This window comes from Musa acuminata, unplaced genomic scaffold (genome assembly GCF_036884655.1).
Source record: "Musa acuminata AAA Group cultivar baxijiao unplaced genomic scaffold, Cavendish_Baxijiao_AAA HiC_scaffold_1104, whole genome shotgun sequence".
Taxonomy (NCBI): Eukaryota; Viridiplantae; Streptophyta; class Magnoliopsida; order Zingiberales; family Musaceae; genus Musa; species Musa acuminata.
In genome coordinates, this window is record NW_027021317.1 from 753,160 (window position 1) to 780,262 (window position 27,103).

The 27,103-nt window shown below is 41.0% G+C and overlaps 4 protein-coding genes, 1 long non-coding RNA gene and 1 pseudogene across 6 annotated transcripts; 5 read left to right on the forward strand and 1 right to left on the reverse strand.

Moving 5' to 3' along the window:
- The first annotated feature begins 263 nt into the window (after positions 1-263).
- Positions 264-5,978, forward strand: LOC135666506 (uncharacterized). Of its 2 annotated transcripts, none has more exons than XM_065178083.1 (5): positions 264-1,482; positions 4,055-4,259; positions 4,392-4,521; positions 5,330-5,402; positions 5,577-5,978. In XM_065178083.1, exons 1-5 carry the CDS (start codon positions 1,456-1,458, stop codon positions 5,829-5,831), a joined length of 690 nt encoding a protein of 229 aa, XP_065034155.1. In that variant the 5' UTR covers positions 264-1,455; the 3' UTR covers positions 5,832-5,978. The 2 variants fall into 2 exon arrangements, with proteins under 2 accessions (XP_065034155.1, XP_065034156.1); XM_065178084.1 differs by having other exon boundaries at positions 264-1,032.
- On the forward strand, positions 433-867 carry LOC135666504 (formin-like protein 14). Its single transcript, XM_065178076.1, has one exon. It carries the CDS (start codon positions 433-435, stop codon positions 865-867), a length of 435 nt encoding a protein of 144 aa, XP_065034148.1.
- A 441-nt stretch (positions 5,979-6,419) lies between the features above and the next one.
- LOC135666463 (uncharacterized) lies at positions 6,420-11,949 on the forward strand. Its single transcript, XR_010509797.1, has 3 exons — positions 6,420-8,362; positions 9,455-11,492; positions 11,601-11,949. It is a non-coding gene; the product is annotated as an uncharacterized LOC135666463 (long non-coding RNA).
- Positions 11,950-12,308: 359 nt separating this feature from the next.
- LOC135666462 (transcription factor MYB106-like) lies at positions 12,309-14,431 on the reverse strand. The gene is made up of 3 exons (XM_065178032.1): positions 13,795-14,431; positions 13,599-13,728; positions 12,309-13,413 (listed from the first exon to the last, which is right to left on the reverse strand). Exons 1-3 carry the CDS (start codon positions 14,165-14,167, stop codon positions 12,429-12,431), a joined length of 1,488 nt encoding a protein of 495 aa, XP_065034104.1. The 5' UTR covers positions 14,168-14,431; the 3' UTR covers positions 12,309-12,428.
- A 4,620-nt stretch (positions 14,432-19,051) lies between these two features.
- LOC135666455 (uncharacterized) lies at positions 19,052-22,945 on the forward strand. The gene is made up of 6 exons (XM_065178026.1): positions 19,052-19,416; positions 19,488-19,583; positions 20,468-20,686; positions 21,645-21,741; positions 22,303-22,365; positions 22,481-22,945. Exons 1-6 carry the CDS (start codon positions 19,054-19,056, stop codon positions 22,672-22,674), a joined length of 1,032 nt encoding a protein of 343 aa, XP_065034098.1. The 5' UTR covers positions 19,052-19,053; the 3' UTR covers positions 22,675-22,945.
- Positions 22,946-23,027: 82 nt separating this feature from the next.
- LOC135666456 (transcription termination factor MTEF1, chloroplastic-like) lies at positions 23,028-25,702 on the forward strand (annotated as a pseudogene).
- The last annotated feature ends 1,401 nt before the right edge of the window (positions 25,703-27,103 follow it).

Sequence of the window (27,103 nt, forward strand, 5' to 3'; positions counted from 1 at the left end):
TAGATTATATTCTTTTATTATTGTTCTTATGAAGTGTAGGAAAATTAATATATATATATATTTTATGTTTTGGTGGAAGAAGAAAAGTGTTATTGACTTCGTGGGGGCCGACTATGGGCGCGACTTGCTCACAGAAGGGGGCGTTTCGTACGAAACTTTTGTCGCGTAGTAAGAGACCGCATAATGTGAGCGTAGACGTCTTTCGGGCCGCATAAAAATATTATGCGGTACTAAAAAGATGCCTCTCCCGATCTCTCTTATTGTTTCCGGACACAAAAGAGAGAGAGAGAGAGAGAGAGGGAGAGCCGAGGGGGTGGTGGAACATTGGGCCATCTCTCTCCTCCGCTTTATGTGGGTCCCGCGCCCGCCGGAAGGAGTCGGAGTCGCCCACTAACGGCCGGAACCCTTGCTTGATCCGTCCTCCCTCCTTCCATGGAGACGCGATCGTTAGCTCTCGCCCTGCTCCTCCCCTTCCTCCTCTCCGCCGGCGACGCTCTCGCCCCCTCTCCCTCTCCCTCACCCTCCCCCTCCCGGTCGCCGTCCCCTCGCCGCACGCCGCCGAAGCAGGTGGCCTCGACTAGCCTCCAGCTGCCGCCTCCGCCACCCCCGCCACCGCCCCCTCCGCCGCATCCCCGGGTTCCCCGTGGCCGCCTGGAGCATCAGGCCGGCGCGGACGCGGGCGCCGCGCCGCCCGGGAACCCCAAGCAGCTCAATCTCGGGGAGAAGGTCGGGCTCGCGTTTCTTGTCGTGGCCGTGGTGCTGCAGGTGGCGTTCGGGGGGTTCCTCGTCTTCAAGAGATCGCAGCTGAGTCGGACGGTGCGAGGCGATCGGCGGTTGTCGGTGCCCTCCCTTGCCCATTCTCCATGAGTCTTGTTGTTCAATGGACGGAAAGATTGTTTCTTTTTGGAGTCCGCCACCGCAGAATTGGGTAAATCGGATGATTTGGTGGATTCCAGTCACAATGCGGGCTATCCTGACTTGTGGTCTCTCGGTTGGGGATCGAGTGCTCCATGACCAGCTCTGTTGGTTGGGGTAAATTTGATCTCTACTTGTATCTTCTCCTGTAATCTTGCAATGTTTGATATATACGATTGTCGTTACCTCATCACGATTATAATGTCAAATCCTTAATGATTAGAGAGAAGAATGTACTTTGTCTCTGATCTTGTTTATTGTTGATCATCCTTTTACTATGTTTCTATTCCCTATGTCTTATTTGATGCTGCAGCAATTGTTTTGATCTGTTTCTTAAAGGAGAGTATGTTTGTTCTCTAACTATAGATTTGCAGTGGAGGTGTTATAACATGAGCTAAAGCGTTTTCGGAAAGAAAAAAAGAAAACAAAGTACTTGTTCATCTGGGCATTTGATCTTGAGATGGAGGCTTGGGTTCCAAGATGAGCTTCAACCAAGTCATTTTTCCAATTTGCTGAGACTTTTGCCTTTGAGAGGGTCTTATGTACAACAAGAAGATGAAAGCAAAGGTAAAAAAAAAAAAAGAAACAAAGAGCCATACAAGATTGAAGGAGATACAACTGAATGTTAGTATGTATGACTGGAAAAAAGAAGAGTGAGCATATTTTCCTAAGCATGATGCGTTGCAAAACACAACAATAATCGAATTTTCTTTTAACCATATCATGAGCATAATTTTTCTTTTTATGTGTTGATGTAAATTTGCTTTTTTTATTGATTACAACAATAAGTAAAATATTGGTTTCTGTGGTTGATGATGGTTTGTTCTCATTTTCCCTTTTCCATAAAAGTCTTTCCTAGTCTTGTTTATGTTCTAGAAACCACATGCTGGCACTTGGATCTCTACAAATCTAATATGATTGTATTTATCTAGACTTGCTTCTATTGTGAATTACTATCCTAACATTTTGTCTATGCTTAATGTTGTTTAAACCACAAAACAGTGGTCCCAGGCTATATATGGCTAAGCACATTAGCTCTAATTTGTATTTATTGTTATGTAAGCCACCGAGAACTTTATGCTGTTGATTTGAGCCATTCTCTGCAAATTTAATTCCTCGGTTAAGCTTTAAAAACTCAAATGTTTGGTCTTCATTCTGATGTAACATCAACTATTCTGTAGATATCCTTTGATTGAATCAGTTACAGGCCTACGATGAATCCTAGAATTAGATTCCGGTGCATCTATTTTCTCATTCTATTAGCACCCTGACTTGCTTCTAGGAAGCTCACACTTTGGTTATCCTTTTTCTTTAAAATCATGTGCTATTGTTGTCATCTTAGTATAGCTTTGCAGTAAGTATCACAAGTTAAGGAGCTTTTGGTTGGATTTCGTGTAGTTCTGGAAGCACAGTCACATAAGTTCTTTGTTATGGAAACATTCTGCTATGTGTATGTTGTTTGAACACAAAAAGAAGAAAATACTCTTTATGAAGCAAAGACAGTTACTTCAGTGCATTTGCACTTTTCTTTTCCATGTAATCTTACTTCTTTCTGCCCATACTCGGCCAGTGTAAATATTTGGTAAAATTTATCTATCGGATCGTAATTTGGTAGCAGTGTTTCCTGTTCAGCAAGTAATTAATTGACATCAATAGGAATCTTGCTAGTTATAGTGAGTCCTCTTGCATGGATGTGGAAGTTCTTTGTGAGAAGTTTTTTTATATTTTTTATTTAAGAGAGAGACAGCTTTCAGAACAATGAACTCCCATTTGTTTGTTTCCTAGTGGTCATTCATAGTTTAAATTAGTAGCCAAAGCATGCCCAGCTGATGAGTATGCCAATAATTCTAGCTAAGGTATCATCAGCTGACATCTGAATGGCACTTCCAACCCCAGCCAAAATCCAAGTTCTCCAAATCTGCCTTTCTGAGTCATGTGATTGCAGTCATGTGTCAGTCTATTCTATGCTATTCTATATGTGCACAACAAAATTTCTACTATTTAAATGGACAAGGAGCTGATTTGGCTCTTCATTTTTTTTATTTGTCTCACCATTCTTTAGATCTCATCATATCATATAGTGGACCAGAAGTTTTGAGTTCTACTGATATAACCTTGAGTGACCAAACATGTTTCACTAACCTTAGTGGATACTAGTAGCTCCACCCAACTCACACTGAGTTAACTAGAAAACAGTACTAAGATTGCATATGCTGAATCATTCTTTTGAGTCCAATGATTTACCTAGCTTCAATGAGTTGAATTGAACTTCCTTGCTTTTTTACAGATCAATTGTATGTGTGTTGATAAATGATGCTTGCAGTGATCCCCTCTTCTTACAGTATTTTTTGGTAGATTGTGGATAAAAACATATATAATAAATACATCACAAACACATTTGCTACATGAATCAATCCTCTGATTTAGGGCATCTTTTCAGCTATTTGGAAGCACTGATGAACCAAGAAAATCCCTCCAGATGAACATTTATAGGTGTTGAGTGTTGCATCACCAACCTGCTCTGCACCTCCATCTCCCTCCCTCCTTGCCGTCTGATCCCAATCCGTCGGTCAAAGAAGAATTAGGAGCCCTTGTATGAAATAACATATTTGCCCCTCTAATTTTATATATTAGATATGTATCTCCAAAATTTTAGATTTTACATATCTAAATCCTTCCTATATGTCACTCCTATTGATATGTGTCCAATAAACTCATTCTAATTATTCTTGATAGATTATCACTGAATTAAAAAATATAATCAAATTAAATCCTTAAATATTCTTTATTATTTTTATCAACTATTTGATCCTTTGTGTTTTCCAGTCTTTTTTTAAGGGAGTACTAATGTTAAAAATTGAGTTTTTACTCATTGTATTCGCGATTAACTAACAGAAATTAATTATAATATCGTATCTTTGAAGGTATATATATATATATATATATATATATATATATATATATATAAAATATAGTGTTGTTAAGAAATAAAGTAAATCAAAAGGATTTGGGTAGCTTATTGTGATGGATTATGCTAGTTTCTCTTACAAATTTCCTTCAGAATCTGTGTTTGCTTCAACTACATGATAGCTTTGCTTGCCTATTACTACTAATTGCTCACAACCTTTCTTCCTCCAAGGGTAATACCATGGTCACTGCTGCACCCAAAGAACTTTGCCTTCTCCTGTATATATTGGTGTGCAAGGCCAACCTTGAGCATATCAAACTCCTACCGTCAAAGCATACAACAGAGCCAGCCTTGAGCATATCAAACTCCCATCACCAAAGCATACAACACACAGACAACATGAGCACATCAACCCCAAGCAACAAGGAATCCACAGGTAACTTGTTTGATCTCACATTAGTTCTTCCTACCCATATATTGTTATGTCCTAAATCAAGTAAGGGCGAATGGATTTTGCAAAATAAGTGTACATGAATATCGTAATCATTTTTTGCGAAATTTTATGCAGCAAATAAGACCAAGGCTTCGGCAGCGCTCCAAAGTGATCTTGTGGAATTAATAAATCAACATTATGATTCATGTTTCAAGAATGTGACAGGATTTGATGACTTCTACCGAGCACTTCATGAGATTATGGAGTAAGTTTTCCAATATTTAGTCTCTCCTTTTTTTTCTCTTTTTTATTCTCTTTCTTGTGTAAGCGTGTTGTTTACATCAAGTTATCTTTGAACTAAAACATATCTTTGTAGGAAATATATCTTATGAAATATGGCAAAAAATATACATGGCTCTTATGAAATAATGTGAGGAAAAGAATGTTGGACTTAAAGACTTTATAGCTTGTAGCTGCAAAAGGTATTTGAATTTGACATTTGAATTTGAGTTTTCAATTCTCTTTTGATGCCACAAGTCAAATTATGATATATGTAGTCCATCATAGTCAACATGACTTGTAAGCTTAAGAAGCAATGCTTATCCCATGCCCAAAGACTCATCAGTCAATATAATTGGAAAAGACAGTGAAATTAAACCATGCTATAAAAGATTTAAGATCAGAGGAGCCTTTTGAAAAGGATTATTTTATCCAAGAAAACCTCATCATTATTCCTACATTAGAAATTGATTATATTGCTTGTGAAATCAGTCATAGGAAAGATATGTTCTGCTTAAAGATGAATTGATCCTAATATAGTGTGGAGATAACATCAGCCTCACAACACACATGGTCATAAAAGCTGGGAGCCAAACCTTCCTTTGGAGATGCTGAATATACACTACTATGTGTTTGATTTTTGCAAACAAAATTAGAAACATATGTATTGTTCTTTTTTTTTTTTTTTTTTACATACTCATTGATTTCCACTATATTATTTGAATTGCACACCTCATTATTATTTGGAAACTTACCCGAATGAAGTCACTAATTATTCTTTCAATTGTTGACAGAAAGCTTAGTGAGAGCAAAGGGGCAATTCAACTCAAATTGCCATCAAGTGATGCTTTAAAGTCTGCTTTCGAGGTAAGAAAAAAATTGATGATGTTTATCTTCTTATGCATAATTATTATTGACTAACTAAGATTAGTTACAATTTTTCCATGCATAATTATTATTGACAAACATAATAGGGAATGATGCACACTAAGATTGGATTATATTCACCTACCAACTTGGCATGTTTTGACTTCCTTGCAGAAGCACCACCCCAGAGAGAACAAAGCCTTGTTGAAGGAGGAGTTCAAAAACATCATCAAGGATGTGATTACATTTGAGAGCTTCTCCATGGGGAAAGGAGCACTTGAGACCATCTTCTTCATATTTGGGGTTCCCATATGTACCTTCTTCCTCAAGAGGTTCATCCCTGGAGGTGCAAGAGTGTCTGATGACATACTCATCCCTGCTGTCACTTCGGGCACTGTCATCCTCCTGGCTAAGACTAACAAGCTCTAAGTGCCCAACCAACACTATGCCTTATTATTTTCAATGATTTAAGTACAAACAATAATGTTACATGTCCTAAATAATATTTTGTATGTGCTTATCATCATCATCATCAAAAGTGTTATATTGAGACAAAAAAATCAAGGTTAATATGGTGCCAAGTTTCTCTTTCTTCTTCCTTTTCTTTCTCTAACAAAGAAATTTATTACTCCCATTCAATAATAAAAAAATTTAAATTTTTATTTATAAAATTTTAGTAAAATATTTTGAAGATGTATATATACTACCATTTCCTTATATCATTAATATTCACTCATTTAAGGTTTACTTTATATTTTATTTAATAGTATATAATATTTTTTTCCTTCATTTATGGATTAATATTGATCTCAAGTCTAATATTTTTTATTTTCATTAGCACATTAATCTCTACTTCAAGTATGGTTATAAAAATAAAAATTCTTATGCATCAATTTGGTTTGCAATCAACAAATTCCCCATAAAATCCTCACCCTTTTTTTTATAATATTATTTATTTATTTATTTGTGTGATGTGTTGCCGACTCCGTCAAGACGACGCGAATCTAAAAGCAGAGATATCCTCTCTCACTCTCTCTCTCTCTCTCTCGCATGTCGCGTACAGGATGCCGCTTAAAACCCTAAAACTCTCACCCGTCCGCCGCCTGCGCTTGTAATGGCGACGGCGATCGACGTGAAGGCTTTTCGTCTTTTCCCGTGCGTCGTTACTCATTCCAGGTGTCCTGTCTTTGTAGCTTCGCCTCCTTGTCTCTACTCCTCCTCACCCGCCTCTTCTTCCTCTCCTCGTCGCCCGCCTTCGCCTTCGCCTTCGCCTTCGCCTTCGCCTTTCATGTTGGCGTATCTGATGGATCGCGTCGGTTACATCGAGGAGAAGGCTACCGCCATCGCCAACCGGCTCGCTGGAGTCACCTCCCCCGAGAGACCCGACGCTGTTCTCCGCTTCCTCCGCTCTACCGCCGGCCTCCCCCCATTCAAATCCGGCGTTTCGTCCGATGCCGCCCTTGCTACCTTCTCGCCGACGACCGCTCCAGCCTCCTCCGACCGTACGACGGCCTCAGCAAGGCGCTCGCTAGACTCGTCACGGCCTGCGCCCCTTGTTTCGGATACAGCACGAACCGCCTTTCTCTCACCATCGACTTTTTCCGCTCCCTCTTCAGGCACAAGAACAGCATGGTCGTCTCCTTTTTCCGTCGCTGCCCCCGCCTCCTCGCCACCGACGCTGACCAGGTGCTCCGCCGCAACCTGGACATCCTCCGTGGGCACCCTGATGTCGACGTGCCCACCATTGTTTACAAGGCCCCCTTCCTCTTCCTCAAGCCCGACTGACTAGAGTCCGTCTTCCTCGTCGCCGAGAAGGAACTGGGCATTGACCCTTCCTCGAAAGAATATGTCGATGCACTCCACCTGTGCGCCTCATTGCCCAAAGAGAGCCTCGTGAGAAGGCTGTGAATCATCAGGAGCTACGGCTTCAACAACGAAGAGCTGTTCACCATGCTCCGGAGGTCTCCTCTCTTCCTGCGACTCACCGATGAGCACATGCGGAAGAAGCTGGATTTCCTCGTTGGAACTGTGGGCTTAACCAAGGCCCTGCTCTCAAACACTTCGCTGCTGCTTTTCAGCCTGGACTCAAGGCTGGTGCCAAGGTATCAGCTGCTGCAGAGCCTGCAATCAAGAGCGTTGATGCCCCAAAATTTTGACTTATTAAAGGCATTTGCCATTAGTCAACAGAGATTCAATAAGGTGTATGTAGAAAAGTTATGGAATGGAGAAGGTTCAGATCTTGTCCAGTCTTATATGAAGAATCTTGGTGAACCGCTCCTGGCCCTTCAACATTGAGTCCCGATGCAATGCTATATATCATTTTAGGAGTCACTTCTGCTTGTTTTGTGTGTTCTCATAGAAATTTTTTGCTGATATTTGGTAGCAAGAACGAACTACAATCCAATGACATTTTCCCTGCCTTTATTGTAGGACTTTTAGAAATCTGTTCTGGTTCATCCTTTGACTATAGTTTTCAGTTAAATGGTTTCTTGTTATATTTCCAGAGATGTCTATTGCCACTGAAACATAATCATGATGGGTGCCTGAAAGGTATAGGTTGTTGCTTAGATCTTTGCTTTTCAGTAATTTCTCTTATTAGCTCCTTGGTGCACAGTATGCTTAACCAGAGTAGAATGTACACATTGACCATGACATTGTGAATGATTAACCCTTTTAGAGAATGTGTTTTCATGAATCTTTGTTTGTAAGTTCTTTTCTGAAGTGCCAGCCATTAAGGATTTGAAATATTACTGAAGTTGAATGTTTATGAAGGGTTAGTCTTTCTTTCTTCCTGGTGAATCCTTAGGTTTTTTTTCTCCTGCAGAATAACTGCTTGAGCTTTCTTGTCTTCCTTTTTGTGTCTCAGCCAGCTCCTTACCGAGTGGAAGAATTACCAAGCGGCTGCCACCTCGCCAAGCCATCTCATCTCTGCCTCAGGGCAACAACAATGTTTTGTAACAGTGAGGCTTATCTTTAGCTTGTGCAATATTCCAATTACTAGCAGCTAAATATCAATGTTTTTTTTTGTTTCTAAGTAATATATGTATATTGCCAGTTTATTTTGCCTGATCCAATGACCATCTTTGTTATAAATGATCCAACTGCATTTAAACCAAATGTACTAGGCTACTTTATACTAGTTGAGGCTTCATATTTGACCCAATAGTTTACTTTAATGAATGGTATTCGAGGGACCCATACCTAGAAACATGTTAGAATCAGATTTGGTTATAGGGTTATGAGGGAGGATCTATCAGTGCACTGACTTTTAAATGAATTTGGTCAAAAAAATTGAACCGTTGATTCAACTGCTTAAGCTTACTTGTTTTTGGCCAGAATACTGTATGTTTTCTGTCCAAAAAACATTTGACCCTGTAATTATTCTAATGTCATCTTGGGAAAGAGATATTTCTCCATCTGTGAACTGTACTAATCTTCTGGATTAGACTGAACATGATTTTTATGTTCATTAGAGCATAATTGATCTGCATTAATACCATTTACTCAATGTGTTCATCAATCCCTGGTAGGGCTCTTCGTTAGGTTTTTTAACCAGATGAAAAGCTTGCTTCAGACCTTGGTAGATGAGTTGAAAAAAATTAAGCTCTATTCCAATAGGAGTGCCAGAATGGTAAGTAATGTCAGTTGCATATTTAATAGTGCCAGCATACTGGGAAGAAACTTCTTGGGTTATAATTGGTGTTCATTATGGAATATGGCTGCATAAGGTAGTTGCTTCTTACAGCAGTTTGCATGGATTTGATGTTTGAATTCTTCTCCTTGCTGGTTAAAGCTTGAATCATCACAAATGCCTTTAGAAAAAAAAAACAGTGCAGTTGGAATTAGACTTACATGAAACCACTAGAATTAGATTGGTTTTTGGATACTATTGAAATTTTCATGCAGTAAATTTTCGTATACCATTGAATTAGATTATTGGAATTAGACTTTCATCTTGGCTGTTACTTTATATATCAGATACAGTCGGATTTATGCTTGTCTGAAACCATTAAAATTATGTTATTTAATTTGGATGTTCTTGGAATTGGCAGGTAGAGCGGCAGAGCTGTAGTCATCAAGCTTCGTGCTGACTATTTTCACTAGCCAATTGAGCGACGATTTGAGTTACTCTTCAAGAATTGAGTTGAATGTGCAATTAATTAACCGGTTGCAGATGATAATTTTCACAATATGCAAATGGATATATTCTTCTTCTTGCTGTGAAAATTCGTCAAGCCTTGTGCTGACTTTTTTCACTAGCCAATTGAGTGACCATCGAATTGAGTTAACTAACCAGTTGTAGATGATAAATTTCACAACATGCTAATGGATTGTTGAATTGTGATTATATTTCCATTCATGCTATGAAGGTGAACATATGTTTGCAATTTGGCCATACTAACCCTTTCTCCTAATGTAGTAGCTCTTTTTATCTCATCATATTTCATGATGACTTTGGAGTTCCCATTATAACATATATGTACATGTATATATATTATAAAAAGGTCCCAGCATTCTTGAGTCAGAAATTTTGATGTGCTATGCTTTTTAACTGCAGTAAATATATAGAGTTTCTTGGAATATGAGGCATGGACATGGTCACAAGATTCAGACATAACAAGGTATGGACAAGCTGACATGATAAGTATTTTAGAAGTACGACACAACATGACAATTATTTCATGTATATTTCAAATAGTATTATAATTTTACACTTAATGCAATGTACATTATTTATGTTCATCAATATGCAATTGTGAGAAACACAGCAGTCATTCAGAAAATTAGAGAACATGATGTCTATGTACTTCTGCTCCTGTATAAGACATTAAGGGATAAGGCAAAGGAAATTGTTTGTGCACTGCCAATGTTCAACTTATCTTGAAGCCTCAGGTGTCCAACATATACACAGCACGATAGCATAAATAAATCTGAATAGCACCAGGGTCCTCCTAATATGAATTTGAAGTTATCAACATATCACTTGTTTAGAATATGAATGATTGGAAGGGCATGTGCTTATATCCACATTGTTCCAGATGCAAATATAAGTTGTCGATCATGTTAAATTATTTTTCTATTGACATAAGCCATACATCAGCTTTATTCTTGTGAACTTTGTTTAGGTCAAAGCTCTATATTATCATTTAGGAGAAAGTTGAGTTGTTGGGGAAGGGAAATTTGCAGTGTTCCACTGTTCTTTCACTTGTATGTTAACATAGTTGGTGAACATTTCCAAGATCTTCTTTAACTCATTTTTCTTTCCTCCTTTCTGCTGAAACTGTCTCCCAACATATATCTGTACTGTTAGATAAATTTGATGTTCCATTCCATTATTAGAATTTTTTTTTCCCCTTATATGTGTTGATGACACATTAGAAATTGATTAGCAAGTTCTCCGATAAATTTTGAGTATGCCAGAAAGAAGATCCAGTATGACCCTCCTGCCGATTGCTTTCGAGCTGCTTTGACTGCTTTGGAGAAAAGGTAACTTCTTCCCCTTCATTAACCTTCATCTTCCACTTTGGGTCAATCTTTGCCCATTTTACTGTCATTTACTCACTGCTGACCTGTTTTGGGAGCGTGAGACGCACAATTCAGCAACTCTGTGGTGGTGCTGAAGCCACTTGTGATGGTTATTGTACAAAAGCAAGCCCAGCTTCGACCATCTTTCCAGCTTCTTGTTGCAAGAAGTCATGAGAAGAGGGGCAAGTAACAGCAGCAGCAGAGCCTTTATGGCGGCGATGGCGATGCACAACAATCCCTGTGGAGCTGACCACATGGCAGTACTCCTCGAGTGCCTTCATATCTTAGCTTGCTTGGTCGGTTGGTTTGGTTCGACAGTCAAAAACTTGTGCTCATCAAAGCACAAGCAGCAGCAGAGGTAGAAGAAGAAGAAGAAGACAGAGAAGAAAATATTACCGACTACTTGTTCTGGACCACACCTATACGATCATGTTGTACATGATTTATGGCATGAGAACTGTCATTGATGTGCTCATGACACAGCATTGTGGTAACATCCATTTACCTTTTCCATGAGAAGTATCGATGATGCACACCACCGTGGAGAATCCGCCTTGCACTGAGGTACGTAGATGTCTGATGCATGCCATGAATGTCCCTTTCTTGTTGTTTTACTAGATACAAGAAATCTTACTTGGATAGATTGATGGAACCACATGAGTGTCATAACAGGTGGAGTAAGGAAAGGGGAAGGAAGAAGAGGTTGATCCACTGCAGCAAGTAATAGTTTGTCCTCTGCATGAAACATGCCTTTTGAGCCACGCAAGCTCATTGGATGATGCAACCTTAGATACTTCCCTTTCCTGCACCAAACTCCGTGCGTGCTCTCTCTCTCTCTCGGCTCTCTTCGTGGTAAAGCGGGAGTTATGAGCATGTGGGTTGTGTCTGTTCATGCCATCGCCACACTGCAACACCTTTCTCTGCGTTCGGAGGAGGATTTAAGCCTCAGAATGGTGCCTCCCAGAGTTATATTTCCCTTTAACTGTTAGATTTTTGATGTATATACTTAGATTTAGTCTCATATCCAAAGGTACAAACAAATGAAATTTATGATACTCAAAATCCCCAAGAAGAAGAAAAGAAAAGAGGAGTCGATCAAATCAGAAACACAGTCGCCATGGTGATGATCTCGTGATCAACTGCAGCAAAGGCCTCCAAATGCTTGACTCGTTTCTTGATAGCAATTACGGAATGGAGCAGTACAATATATATATATATATATATATATATATATATATATATATATATATATATATATATATATATATATATATATATATATATATATATATATATATATATATATATATATATATATATATATATATATATATATATATATATATATATATATATATATATACTTCAAACATTACAATTCCAAGGAGAATCCAAGAAAAGGACAAGACGAGCACATCATCCCCTTTTTATTCCTCTTATTTTTTTGGTTCCCACCACAATCTTAGACTATACGTAGTGGATTTGAATCCAACGGCTACTTCATGGCACAGGAGATCTACGCAGGAAATCTACGCGAGCTGAGTTGTTGTAGAACGCCGGCGCCGGCGCAGAGTTGGAAGAGGACGAGGAGTTGACCGAGTTGAGAATGCTGTTCCAGTAGCTTTTCTTCGCCTCTCCTTCCTTCTCCTCCTCTTCCTCCTCCTCCTCCTCCTCCTCCTCGTCTTCCTCGCAGGTCTCACGTCGGGTTGCGTAGGAATCGCCGCAGTAGCCAAGAGGCTTCTGGGCGCCGGAGTCACCCAGCAGCAGTCCGGTGAGTCCTGCTCCGAACTGTCCCCATGCGCACCCTTCTTGGGAGGTGTATGGCTCCGGCAGCCATGGCGCCTCCCCGCCGAAGGCATCTACGGAGAACCCTGCGAAGCTGTCCATTCGGTCCTTCGCCAAGCACTTCCAGTCCGCGCTCTCCGGCTCCAAATTCTCGCCTCCTTGATGCCTGACCGCCGCCGCATTGCCGTCCACGAGCCCCACGCCGGCGGCCGCGAAGCTCAAGGTGGAAGTGGGCGACTCCAGGTCGACCCGTTCGATGGCCGGCTTCGCCGGCCAGACTCCGTGCCACGCCCTGAGCACGTCGAGGCAGGGAGGCGGTCCGGGGGGCGCGCCCGGCTTGCTGGCCAGCAGAGCAGGAGGCAGTGCGGTGGTGGAGGACGACGACGAGGACGACCCCATCTGATGCTGCGGCTGCTCCTGCTGCTGCTGCAGGATCGTGGAGTTGGATGCTGTACGAAGCTTCGACTCCCTCACGAGGCGCGCCTCGGCTTCGAGGCGTGCGCTCTCCCATTGCGCCATGTGGCTGAGGTTGGCGGCGCTCTTGGAGTGGCCGTCGGCGGAGACGAGGGCGTCGCTCTTGGCCTTGTGGGTGCAGGGATCGATGCCCATCTTGGCCAACCGCTTCTTCAGGTGGGTGTTCCAGTAGTTCTTGATCTCGTTGTCCGTTCTCTTGGGCAGATGGGTGGCAATTGCAGACCATCTGAAACACAGCAACTGGGATTCTCATCAACCATCGATCAATCACAAGCAGTGAAGAAAGCCAGGGTTCTTCTTGTAATCCATCCACCACCATCGATCCACAATGAGATAGTAATGGCTGAACTCGAGAATCACTGAAGGATTTGTGATATGTGGAGGACAGGAGGAGTAAGCAGGGGGACTCACCTGTTCCCAAGGAGAGCATGGAGTTGGATGATGGTCTGTTCCTCCTGCAAGCTGAACTCGCCCCTCTTGATGTCTGGTCTCAGGTAGTTGGTCCACCTCAACCTGCAACTCTTCCCGCACCTCTGCAACCCTGCACAGAATGGCAGAGATCACAATTCTCTCCTACCATGTCACGACGACGGCTTAGGCGGCTCACCGGCTTTGGCAGGCAACGCTCTCCAGCTCCCGTGGCCGTGCTTCTCGATGTAGGCGAGCAGCTTTTGGTCTTCCTCCGGCGTCCAGGGCCCCTTCTTCAAGCCCACCTTCTCGCAGCAAGGTGATCGACCCATCTCGGTGGGATCTCGACCTGCAGAAGACAAGATGCTTAAGCTCTCAGGGCCTTCAAAGTCTCCATCCCCATAGTAATTGACATGCAGAAGGTGCAGGATGTCACAGCAAAGCCAAGATGTGGTGGAGCCTTTATGGTTGCACTGGAATGAGAGAGAGAAGAGAGAGAGAGAGATGGGCATCAAAGGAGGGTCAGCACACATAAATAGCACAGATATAAATAAGGTTTGCATGTGTGCCATGACCTAAATAACCCAGTGGTGGTTACAGCCACATTAATCTCCTCCTCCTCCTCCTCTACCACCACCACCACTGTCCTCTGTGCTCTCTTTCCAGGTCAAGGCGGAGGGGTGGCTTCCACATTTATCCATGGAGTAGGGTAACTGCGAGGGGTCATCAGCAGAGCAGATTGGGAAGGCTTGCAGGAAGAGAAGGCTGCCACGTAGTTGAGTCTGTCGAGAGGAGCTACCTGTTTCAGGCCTGCCATTCCTCATCCGGCAGCTGCTATTAATCTGCCATTGGGTCCAATTCTTGTATCCGGTCATCATCTTCCGCTTTGCTTGGTCTGCTCCAAATTGCTTCCTTCTTTGACATAATAATAGTATTCCAATTCTCTGATTAGAATGATTGTACATAATAAAATTTGAGGAATTTTAAGCATAATTTTGTTGAAAATTTGAGGAATCTAATACTCTGATCAACCACTTAAAATCTCTCACTTCTCTTCCTATCTCTATTGAATACTCAACATACGAGTGAAGCAAAGAGTTTCGCTATAATTAGGATCGATTTGCCAATGTCGATATATCGACACACGATATATATCGATGTGTATCTGAATAGAAAGAAAGAAGAATAAAAAGAGACAATAGAAAAAAAGAAGTGAACGATAATAATACTTGTAAATAAACCTACCTCTTATACCAATCTCCTCCTAGTTGATCATATCGATATATTGCTCGATTCACGTCGATCCGACCAAAACGTCATAAAATTAAATTTAATATAGAGCATAGGGGTTAAAATAAAAATACTTGTAAATAATATCAAATTTATTATTATTATCGGTGGAAGCTTCATTCACTAAAACCAAGCAAGCAAGATGGCAAATGCTACATGATCTCTTTGGTGATGAAAGGAAAGAGTACATGAAAGGAACAATGCGACCAACAACAGTAATGCGACGTCCCAAAGTGCAATCTATTTACCGGCAAGTAAAACAAGGAGTGGGATTTGGCATCTATCCAACCACGACAATGTGGCATTCCTCAGTCTAATCTATTTATGGATTCGAGCTATTTGGCGTTCTCTCTTCCCAGCCTTGCAAGTAAGTAAGTGGGTGACTACACGCCAAATTGCTGTGGACTCCATTTCCCACAGCTCTTTAATGGGCAAAACAACACATGTTATCTTTTCCTAAGACCAAAGTATGGGACATCGGATCCATTCCTCGAGTGCAAAACTTGCAAGTATTTTCTTTTACGGATCACAATCCTATGTTTAAACTCATCTCTTGTAGAACTCTATGATGGTGTTTTATGAGAAGGTTTGGAGATGGTAGAAATTAAATGGATAGTAAAAATTTGAAGTAGAGAGAAATACTATCTATCCTTCATTATTTTTCTTATTCACAATATACTACTTGTCAAAACTTTTGAGTCTAATAGGATTGAGCTTAAATTCATTATTTGATGAGTAATTGAGTTGGGAACATGTTTAATTTAATCTTAACAAGTAAGGCAACAACAATAGTTTTGTTCTTCACATTAATTCTCACTCTTTTCTTGTCCATGAGGTTGGAGTGTGGTTGAGGACTTGTGTAGACTAGGGAAGGCCATGGAGCAGTGGAAGAGCTCAAGAACAGCAAGCACTCCACTTATTTCTAGAGATAGAGAGAGAGTGAAAGTGATCAATTGACCTGAGGGATGTGAAAAGATAGATAGATTGTCTACCATGGTAAAAGAAGAGAGGAAGTTCTAAAAAGGACCAAAGGACAGTGAAGTGGTACACTGATACTAGTCATATATGTCACCTCCCAGATTGAAGGACTGAAAAGGGCCAAAGACTAAATGAGACATTGGGGTAGCCCTCTTTAATTCCTCTTATCTGTACAAATGACCTTTATACTTTGTATTTGATATCTCGATTTAGTTTTGTATAAGGTAAAAATTTAGATTTACATATAATAGTTAGTTTAATAAGGATATTATTATTATTAATTCGAGTTTATATATTTTGAATTAGTATTTTAAATTTAATTAAATTAATGAATCGGATAACAGATAGTATGTAGCTAATCTAAGACGTAATGATAAATTCGAGTAAGAAAGAATTATCTATGCGACATAATAGATTTTCTTTTAGAAACAAAAATATAATACCAATTCAACATAGAAATTTAAGCTTAGATTATGGGTGATGGGACTCTTTCTATCTCTATCTAACATAATATTTCCTAATATCTCTTACTATTTATGTGTAGCTTTTTTGCTTTTAAGTTGATTATATATTTTTTTTATGGATATTAGTTTTGATACTGCCTTGAAATCAATGATAATTAGCCTATGCTAAATTGGTTTGGATTAACATATATTAGATTCGATGTCGATTTAACTCAAAGTTTATATGTAATAGGACTTTTTAAATTCTTATTAATGTAAAACTATTGTTGTCATAGTCCTCTTTCAATCTATATCTCACACAAGTATTTTGCAAAATGCAAAACTATTTTGCACTAATTATTAATTTTATCATTTTATCTATATGATAATATTGAGTAAGTCCTTTTATTATGATGTAGCACTTTATATGTCAATATTTTATGCTTACTATATATTTTATATCATTGTACAACTTGCTTTTTACAATTATAATAGTCTATGCAGATCGAGAGAGAGAGAGTGAGAGAGAGAGAGAGAGGAGATGGACGATCGGAACCTGAACGGGTTCTTGATCGGGTGCGTTGGGGTGGCGGTGCCGTTGTGCGCCTACTTACAGTGCATCACCCTCAGCCTCCTCATCCTCGTGCGCGGCCTCTTCGTTAAGGAAGGCTTCCTCTCCCTCTGACACCACGCGACTCCTCTTCTTCATATAGCATTGAAAGTTACATATCGTAAATCCGATCTAATGTTGATTTCAATCCTGACATAAAATTTTTTTATATTACATATAGCATATCACATATTTTATGCTTACATCTTCTTAGATTCGATAGACTCAGACATTAAATTCTACTGCGCTGTGATTGCGATCACAAGCCAAAAGGAACACATTTATGCTGTTTTCTGATACCTCAGACTTCAAACTTTATCCTACTGCACTAGATTTGATGTGTTCATTCGAAACAGGAGAATCCCAAACCTTCAATCGAGTGAAAAAGAAAGAAACGGAGCTTGATATCAGTTTTCTGCTTGCATGCAACGCAAATGATCGAAGTTTAAAGTAGAACACATGACTTTCACTGTTACAATCACAGGCAATCAATACAGAGCACCGAAGAATGCGAAGCAACAGTGTTCCATTGGATCTCAAACTGTAGGAAGGTCCACCCGCTGCAGAATTCATCTGTCCTTTGGTTGCTCAGTCAATGGGGGCATTCACAACGCAGAGTACCTCCAAGGACTTCTGGTAATCTCCCACTTGAATGGCCCTCGGTCCTTCAACAGTAACAGCCACATGATACAGATTTATGTGGAAGACAATGGAGAGTGAAAAGGATGCAAGCAATGCAACCTGCAGCGAAGAAAGCAACTTCAGTCTCTGTTTCATCGCATGCTTCTTCTTCTTCTTCTTCTTCTTCTTCTTCTTCTTCATCTTTGGTCCAGCATGAGAGGAAGAGGTAAACATGTAGCCAAAAACGACTTGCCGGCTTTCTCATACGTACATGCACCGAAGCCTGCCGGCAAGTCATCCTTGGCTGCACAGTGTGACCTCATCCTCGCATGCAGGGCCTCAGATGAGCGTGCCAACTACAGGAAAGAGTCAAGGAATGCATCTACTGCTCCTTACCCCAACACGAGGCATCATTGCTCAAAACAGCAAGGGAGATCCCCATTGGACTGTGGGAACTTTCATAGGAGAAGCTAACGAATGGGGGGGGGGTAGCGTTGGGCTTCGGAAGGAGGAGCTTATAAAGATGGTCGTCTAGCTCGGAGTAGTACCAATGGAGGAAGATAGAGGTCAGCTAGGTTTTTATGAAGGTTTGGTAGGATTTGACAGTGCATTGCAGTCGAAACCTACGAAAAGTTAGTCACCTCTTGCCTGACATACATAAAGGTTTTCGTCTCCCAAACATGGCGTACCACGAGACTCTCTCCTCAGGCACTCATGGTGTATGTTGGAGAATGAGCTCCGGACACGTACCACATGCATGCCACAGTTCTTTTTTTGCTGGTACGTACTCTGCTGTAACTTCATGCCTTGAAGGTGATGATAGCTAAGCCAAGCGTCACACTCCATTCCTGCCTAACTCCATCGACTTTGACATACCAGATGAACTATGACAACATAACGGGGAGAGAGAGAGAGAGAGTGTGTGTGTGTGTGTTGAGAAGCTTGATGGCATCTGATGGTGAAGACCCCCGTTGCTGATGTAGCAGTCATGGGCACAGCAGGGGTTGGTCATTAAAGAGTTTGGATTACAGTATAGAGGTTGCCAAATGCCATCAAAGGGAATGGTACTTCGTCTGAGATGATTAGAAGAAGCTGGAGAAAAGGTATGCAGATGACCTAGAAATATGTGTTGTACGTTTGTATGACCAAAACAGTTCATAGCATACAAATCAATATATATATATATATATATATAATATTTTTTTATTTGTAATAAGAATAATAGGAGAAGATGGAGACGAACAAAAGATTTTTGTTAGCTTTTTTAATATTTTCTTTTATGATGTTCCCTATTCTTTATGAATATTTTGGTTTACTTTCAATATTCTTATTATCCAACCTATTATTGCAACATAATAGATTTGGCGTGGCTCGCGGCCAGACTCGTAGATCGGAGTGTTCGCATTGAACACACCACTTAGTCCACGTGGCACAACATTGCACAACATGATCTGGTTCATTTTGACGACAATTATCTCCGACGGTTTCGACTTAAGACACGAATGAAGTTGACCCAATGGACACCACTCTTCGACCCTTTCATCGCAGAGAGAGAGAGAGAGGAATGCAGACGGTTAGCGGCGGCCATGTTTTCTCTGTACTCGTCACCGGTCCAACCCAATCCCCGACGCCAAACGCCGCCCAGAGGAGGAGCCTCTTGCGGCGGCTCGCGCGACACACCGCCCCTGCTCCACGCCCTGCCTGGAGAGCCATATCTCGAGCTCCTTCAGTCACGCCGTCCGCCGGAGCAGAAGCCCTACTCTGCCCGTGCCGCCTTTGCGTCGGCAAGAGGCGCCTCCTCCTCCTGGGAGCTTCGACGGCGTTGCTGCCCGTTCTTCCCTCCACCTCCCTCGCCTCGGGCCTCTCTTCGGATCCAGCCGTGAGATGTTAAACCCGCGTCTTAGTCTGTCATCACGATCATCAGATGTTTCTTCTTCTCTTTGGTTGTAGGCAACCGTCGAGAGGATTCATCCTCCGAGGCCGGATTGGTATGAGGAGATCTACGCCCAAGCCATGGAGAAGAGCATGAGAAGCTACGAAGCTGAGGTCAGTTGTAGATCACATGAATGCTTTCAAGAAATTTTGTTGCGGTAGAGTGTTTGTGGGCTGCTAAATTAAGAAGCTAACCAATCATATGTGTTAAACCAGTAGTGTGCTGAAGCAGAGCTATCTCATTGAGGATTTTGTCCTGAAGAACAAGGCTTATATCCATGATAGAGTTTTGCAGAAAAAATATGCTGGAAAAAGTAACTGTTTTGGGACACATGTTCTTAACTGGAAAATTAACTGAAGTGATTCAGGTGAACTCATAAAGATCTGCTCGAGGATGTAGTATGAATTTGAGAGAGAGAACTGAAATATATGGTGTCAACTTATTTGATACTTGTTGGAGCAGCAAAGCTCAACAACAATCTTCTTCCTTTATTGTGTTCTTTGTCTTCTCAAGTGCCTTTTGTTTGGTGTATAAAACATGTTTGGTTCATTATGTTTAGTTAATCATGGTGCATCGATTCTACTCCTGTTTGCTTTAATGTGTTTTTACAAGGCTGTATGCTTCTGATTGTCCTTTTTTTTGCTTTTTTCTATTAAGATTTTGTTAATTATATACGACTCTACTTCCCTAATATGCGATGGTGTTACTCAATCACTGATTATATGTTCTAAATGTACATACTTATCTTTCCTGAGCTCAACATTCTTGTAAGTAAAGATCTCAACTTTTTGTAGCATCTAATGTCAAAGAACCCCTTCATATCTCCACAGGATGATCATCTTGCAATATCCTACAGCTAAGAATTGTGCTGTATCTAGACTCAAGCAGATTTGTTTGAACTTTCTTTCTATTAATATTGTTTTGGAAAATGCTTCAATTGTTGGTTTTTTGCTTCGCCCCAACTAATGTGTATTTGCCTTCTTGCATGTTTTGGAAGGTTGCAACATACAAGGAAAAGCTCTTTCCTCAATTGACAGGAAAAGTTGAAAAAGTGCTAGAACTAGGCATTGGCACTGGTCCTAATCTCAAGTATTATGTTGGTGCTGGTGATCGCTACGTCATCGGTGTGGATCCTAATAAACAGATGGAGAAATATGCGCGAGCATCAGCAGAAGCTGCTGGGCTGCAATCAACAAATTTCAGCTTCATTAGAGGGGTATGATGTCCTCTTATGTCTTATCAAAAATTATCTTCCTATCACCAAACATTAGTAACTTCATATTTTATTGGTATCTGTTGATCTAAATATGGTAACAGGTGCCTGAGCTTATACTAGCTGGCATAATCAACTATTTCAAATCGCTCTTTTGTTTATTTTAAATCCTGTTATTGCATTTTAGCTTTCACGAAAGCCGTTGCTAAATGTTACTAATGACCGGTCCGCTCCTAGTTTTGTACATACGGTATCTTTTTGTCTTTTCATTGATGAGCATTCTATTCTAGTACTGCTTTTGTAAGTTCTAAAGCATTAGCTCTAAATGATCCTTTTATAGGTTGAAGGTATTCAGCATCTCAGTTAATTATACTGTTAGCAGAACGAAACTATTTGGTGTTGCTTCCTTTGGTGATACAGCTGTAAGAACTATCGGTTTCTTGTTTTCTTGAGTTTATGTATAGTTTCTAAAGTTCTGGATGCCAACAATTCGACATGGTGCCACGTAAGCCTGTGTGCTATTTGCATGATTAAATGTAAAATTTCATAGAAATGAACCTTGGAATGCAATTTACATCCAAAATCAAGCATATCTGTTCCTTATACTAGTTTGTTATGGAAATGCCGTAATATTTAGCTTAGGAGAAGTAAATTGATTATTAACTTATATCCATGTGTGTAATTTACTAATTTATGTAATTATCTTCACTCTCTGTATTAGTCTGGTCACCAGCTAAAACAGTTAGAATGCGAAATCATTCGCTTTTTGCTACACTTAATTTCATATTCCAAACTCAAATATTTGGGAATGTAAGGGTAGTTACATGTTTTGCATTCCCTTGTATAGATTGTTATGATTTCTTAAAATATTTATGAAGATTTGATTTTTAAATGCATAGATGTGTTTTCAGGTTAAGGATTAAAGTTTCTCGACGGACTACAGGTCTTTGTTATTTTGTAGGTCGGAGAAGCTTTAGATGTAAGGGATAATACCATGGATGCTGTGATTGGGACTCTGGTATTATGTTCTGTCAGCGATGTCGCGATGACACTAAGAGGTTCTAAACATTCCCCTGTCCTTTATTTCTGATATGTTTTACATCTTCTTTTGCATGTCACTAAAGATCCACACGAAATGATCGACATTTGCCCAATGTAAGTTTGTCTAAATTGCAATCCATGCTTCATGCATTCTGATCATGGAATTAGACCCTTCACCTGTGTGTCTAAGGTTGCATGAATACCTGGATATTAGTGGCTTGAAAAACTTCCCAGTTCAAGTAATTGTGATGATAGCAAAAAATTAACCTGATGACAGACTACATGGGTCACGGACCCAGCTTCATGATGATATGACCAAGCTCATCATTTGGTTGATTCATAAATATAGTTTCTTTTGCAGTAGGTAGTTAATCTAGTTTGGCCAACCTAATAGACATACGGAAACCTTATCGAGTTCTTAGCAATACGATAAACACTTTGGTTCGATAGAAATTGGTGACTGCGCCCACTTTGCTGAATTTTGCTCCTGAAACTACAAAAATGTTTATAACCTCATTCGTATCGTCTGCCTTTCGTGTTTTTTTTGTGCCATAATGATCTAAAACGATTTCATACAGAAGTAAAAAGAGTATTGAAGCCTGGCGGTCTCTACGTCTTCATCGAACATGTTGCAGCACGAGGTACTTTATTCTTCAGATAATTTTCCTTCTATTGCGTTTCGGAACTCGACATGAAGAGAAAAGAAAACAAGATCTGTTTATTTTTTTTGGGGTGATAATTGTACTGCTTGTGCAGATGGTTCGCTGCTTCGGTTCATGCAAGGACTTGTTGATCCTCTGCAGCAGTTTGTTTCCGATGGGTGTCATCTCACAAGGGAAACAGGGAAGCAGATTTCTGAAGCTGGCTTCTCCAGAGTCAGCCTTCAAGCTGCGTTCCTGCGGACGGTTCCTCTCTTTAGCCCTCATGTCTACGGAATTGCTTATAAATAGTGTTCTTGTAGTACTTGATGTCATGGATTTGACCCCCATTCATGCTGTGGAATGGCCTCCGATTACTATGTGACCTTTTGGATCCTACCGCGGACCGGAAGGTTGATGAAGCTGTATGACGGGGTAGGTGTCGCTTTCTGGTTCGGGGAGGACTTCCAAGTGGGTTACAAGGTGAGACGCGTCGGGTGATGGGTTGTGGAAAGGTTGTATGCTGTCGTGGGTTGTTCAGTGGACGGAACAATATTTTTAGTAGAAGCCCAGTTAACTATGAGTATAATCTCTTCTAAATCAAAGACATACTGTATGTATACTGTGGATTTCCACACGGGTGTATATAAAGGCGATGGCGAAAGATGAAGATGGGAGGCGGTGACGCTCTCCTCCCGCCGCCCGCCTTTACGAAGGATATAACGCTCCGCTCTTCCTCCTCCTCCTCCCAAGCTACTTATCTGCAACCTTATACCCACAATCCCGACTCCGTCATACGCACAACCGGGTTCGCTCCTCTTCGTCCTCTCCCGCCTGCCCTTCTCGTCTCCCCGGCCTCTTCCGATGTCGCCGGCCTTCGATTCCGCGAGAAGCTTCTCTACATCGAGAACGACCTCGGCGTTGATTCCTCCCGCGCCAGAGCCAGCGCCATCGCCCTCAACCCTTCCCTCCGCTCGCCCCCCCCTTCCGCGCTACGCGCCTCGGCCGACTCTCTCCACTCCTTTGGCCTCGTACCCCCGACGTCGCCCGCGTCTTCACCATGGACGCCTCCCTGCTCACCTGCGACCCCGGCGCCCACCCCCTCCCCGTCTTCCGCTTCCTCATCGCCCCCGTCGCCATTCCCTTGCCCGACCTCCGCAAGGCCGTTGGCCTCTGCCCCCGCCTTCTCGTCTCCAGCGTATCGGAAGAGCTACGCCCGGCCCTCCACTTCCTCCGCCGCCGCCGCCGCCGCCGCACCACTCTCCTCCTCGTCTCCAGCGTGGAGGACGCCCTCCTCCCCAAGCTCGACTACCTCCGCGGCCTTGGCTTCTCCCACGAGGAGACCCGTAGCATGGTGCTCCGCTCGCCCGGTTTGCTCACCTTCAGCATCGAGAATAATTTCAGGCCCAAGGTCGAGTCCCTGATCCACGACATGGGCAGGGATCTCGCCGAACTCAAGGATTTCCCGCAGTAGGGCAAGATCATGGCCCGGCATCGCTTGCTGGCAGAGAAGCGGCTCTGGATGCCTCTCCCTGCGATGTTCAAGGTCATCGCTTGTAGGACATCATCATGTGAGTCACTTTACGGTCCTTTTTATTCTTTTGATGAAAGAGATGATATGGTGTATGCACGGGTTAATTACATTTTACCCTTACCTTTAGGATCTCGCTCCATATACTTTAAAAAATTATATTGACATCTCTATAATTACGAAAGTGAAACATCTAGATTTATTTACCTTGATATCATCGGTTTTATCAACAGAAACATGAAAATAAAAGGTAAAAAAATGATTTTAATGTTTCAGTTGGTGATGATGGACGATGTCGGTAGTAGCGGACGACGGTGCTATTGAGGGTCGCAGATGGTTATTGTGGATGAGGAGAGCGATGACGAGAGGTGAAAGTTGTTTGGCAACTACGTCGACAACGAGTTTGACGGCATAATCAGCGTCGAATTTCAAGACCCATATTTTTCTATCATCGTTGTATATGTTCGTTGGGAGCTCGGCAACCGCTCACTTCCTTTCAGAGATTCCCTTCCGGTCAACGACAACTATAGCGAATAAAACTCCTCCTTCGACGAGCCCTCTATCTCCCCTTTTTTATGCTCATGCCGAAACTAATACGCTAGCGGGGGGAGCGGTAGGAGCTCCAGTAACCCTAGCTTCGGGTCAAGTAATTTGCCCAACGGGTCAGTAGCAAGGCGGCCACCACTATCTACGTCAATGTTGACGTAGATGCAGAGCGGCGTCGCTTAACAACTGTGACGGCGCCGACGCAGTTCTCGAGCGACGAAAGGGCTATCGATGCAGATGCAGAGAGGCGAAAGGGTTGCTCGGCAACTGCGTCGGTGTCGACGTGAATGCAAAGCGACCCTCATCTCTCGTCGTCGCCTTCCTCATTCACAGTAGCCATCCGTGGCCCTAGTGGCGTTGTCGTCGTCGTCGGCCACTACCGACTAGAATATTAAAATTATGCTTTTGCCCTTTATTTTCGTGTTTTTGTTGGCAAAACCGATGACGTTAAAATAAATGGATATAGATGTTTCACTTTCATAATTATAGGGATACAAATGTAACTTTTTAAAGTGTAGGGATCATAATGCTAAAGGTAACTAACCAAGGGGATAATATGTAACTAGCCTTGTATGCACATATGCTTGACTTAGATCTTCTAAAACTTCAACTGCAATTAGTTTACATATATAGAAAAAGATCTCTGACTTACAATGGAAAATTAGTGTTGCCAGCTTCATGAGTATCTCCTGTGACATTCTCATGTCTTATTTTATAGAATTTTGTTGTGTTTATTTATTTACTTTTTGTTGTATGGTTATGCTACTACTGTTAATAAAAATTAGACTGAAACTGATCAGCACTGATAAGGAAGAACTGGAAGATTGAGCATACATTCTGTACAAAATTATTGTAGACTTTTAAGGTGCCTCCCATGTGAATCATATGTATAAATATTAACATTTTTTTAATTGTGAGGTTTCCTCGAGTTGATTGATCTTACATTGTGCTGCGTGTAAATTCTTGCATGTAAACGTATGATTACTCTCGGGTCTGTTAAGGGTTATGTTTACAGTTTTTGGATTGAAGATCTGCACAGCTAGTTTATCCTACTTTGACAACAAAACAAGAAAAGATGCTTGAAGCCATATGAACTTAAGCACATGTTCGATTCTCCTTATTTTTTGATCTTTTCACTTCTCGTAGGAATCCTGGCTTTTGTCTTTCATATGAGTGCCACATGTGGTTATGTTCTTTGAGTTATTGCTTATTTTTTTCTCTTTTAATTAAAATGTGATTTCCCATCTTTGACATCCCACATTTATGTACTTTTCACACACTCAATTTGTTGACTTTGAACGTGTTTAGAAGCTAATAGTAAAATACGATCTACTTAACTAGCCATTTATTTTTTTTTTAGGCATAGGATTTCATGGATTAACTTGAGCTATATGCTGCCTTGTTTAGCAGCCTATTTTATTAAACTTGAAACTTATGTTATTATAGATTAACTATTACTGGGCTTTTCTTGTTAATGATTCCAATAATGATAAATAAATAGTCCAATCATCTTATGTTCTTAGGATCGTGATTAAGTAATAACTATTGTGGACTTTAAATAGGCGCATTCCTTTCTACTCACTCAATTCTGCAATTCCACAGAATGGGAAATGCAACTAACTAGCAAGGTATTTATTCCTACTATTAACCAAGTTTCTCTCAATGCAAGTCTATTTGTGATCAAGTGTGTGCCTCAACTTTCAATTGATTGAACTAAAATGAAAGTAAGTTCATTTACACCTTTTGAAGAGTAAAGTCCTCAAAAACAACATGTGTGATTGGAAGGATAAAATCAAGATCCTTCATAGACCTTTAGGGGACATTTTGTTGGAGATATCTGCCATGGAAATGCTGGTTGAGGGCCATGTGGCTGCTTATTAGGAACACCAGCCTCAGAAGATCTTTAGACTTCAGCTGGAGTCTACTTCATTAAGATATGTGTTGTTGGTCTTCACAAAGCATTTACACAGAGAACTCTATAAAACTGAGTATATATGTTTACATTAACAACTTGTGTGATACAATTGCAGAGATTTTTCACTCTGAAAACCGTAGAAGTTTTTGGTTCCTACTTATACTAGTGATATTTGATTAATATACCGATAACGGTGAAATCTTCATACCAACACTACCTACCTGAGGAAAATGAATTGAATAATGTGTAATATAAAGGTAATTGTTCCCTTATAGTGGCCATGCACAAAATTTGGAGGGTTATAACAATCCCTTATAACCTGTTGCTGTATGTTGTAGTGACCATCCTATCTGGGTTATAGCAGTTGTTAATGATTTTTATCACTGTTAAATAAAGACTCTGAATTTTATGGCTAGAAATATGTGTGTTGATTCAATAGCTCTTATTTTCTATTGCTCTACTAATCATTCAATGGACAGTGACTATTTTCTGAGAGGACTGGTGACTCTTGGTTGTCATTCTCCTGCATTATAATCCAATATAATGGCCTACTATAACGGTGAATATTAAAAATAAAAAATCATGGAAGTTGTGGGGGAAGTGTTGAGAACAGCCTACTACAACCATTATGATAAGTAATGGTCTTGATGGGTTAATTGTTACACCTACAATGACAGAACTTTAGAACCTCGACAGTATGCAACTCCTGCCCCTCAAACTTGATCCTAAGTAATGAATTTCCTGGTGTA

Bases quoted from the DNA above. Each gene is read 5' to 3' on its own strand.
- LOC135666504 (XM_065178076.1), top strand. From the start codon at position 433: ATGGAGACGCGATCGTTAGCTCTCGCCCTGCTCCTCCCCTTCCTCCTC.
- LOC135666506 (XM_065178083.1), top strand. From the start codon at position 1,456: ATGTACAACAAGAAGATGAAAGCAAAG. The intron at 4,522-5,329 runs GTAAGTTTTCCA...AATTGTTGACAG, and splicing joins GCACTTCATGAGATTATGGA to AAAGCTTAGTGAGAGCAAAG. The intron at 5,403-5,576 runs GTAAGAAAAAAA...ACTTCCTTGCAG, and splicing joins CTTTAAAGTCTGCTTTCGAG to AAGCACCACCCCAGAGAGAA.
- LOC135666462 (XM_065178032.1), bottom strand. From the start codon at position 14,167: ATGGCACACATGCAAACCTTATTTATATCTGTGCTATTTATGTGTGCT. The intron at 13,729-13,794 runs GTGAGCCGCCTA...CATTCTGTGCAG, and splicing joins AGCGTTGCCTGCCAAAGCCG to GGTTGCAGAGGTGCGGGAAG. The intron at 13,414-13,598 runs GTGAGTCCCCCT...GCTGTGTTTCAG, and splicing joins CATGCTCTCCTTGGGAACAG to ATGGTCTGCAATTGCCACCC.
- LOC135666455 (XM_065178026.1), top strand. From the start codon at position 19,054: ATGGACACCACTCTTCGACCCTTTCATCGCAGAGAGAGAGAGAGAGGA. The intron at 19,584-20,467 runs GTCAGTTGTAGA...ATGTTTTGGAAG, and splicing joins TGAGAAGCTACGAAGCTGAG to GTTGCAACATACAAGGAAAA. The intron at 21,742-22,302 runs GTTCTAAACATT...GATTTCATACAG, and splicing joins TGTCGCGATGACACTAAGAG to AAGTAAAAAGAGTATTGAAG.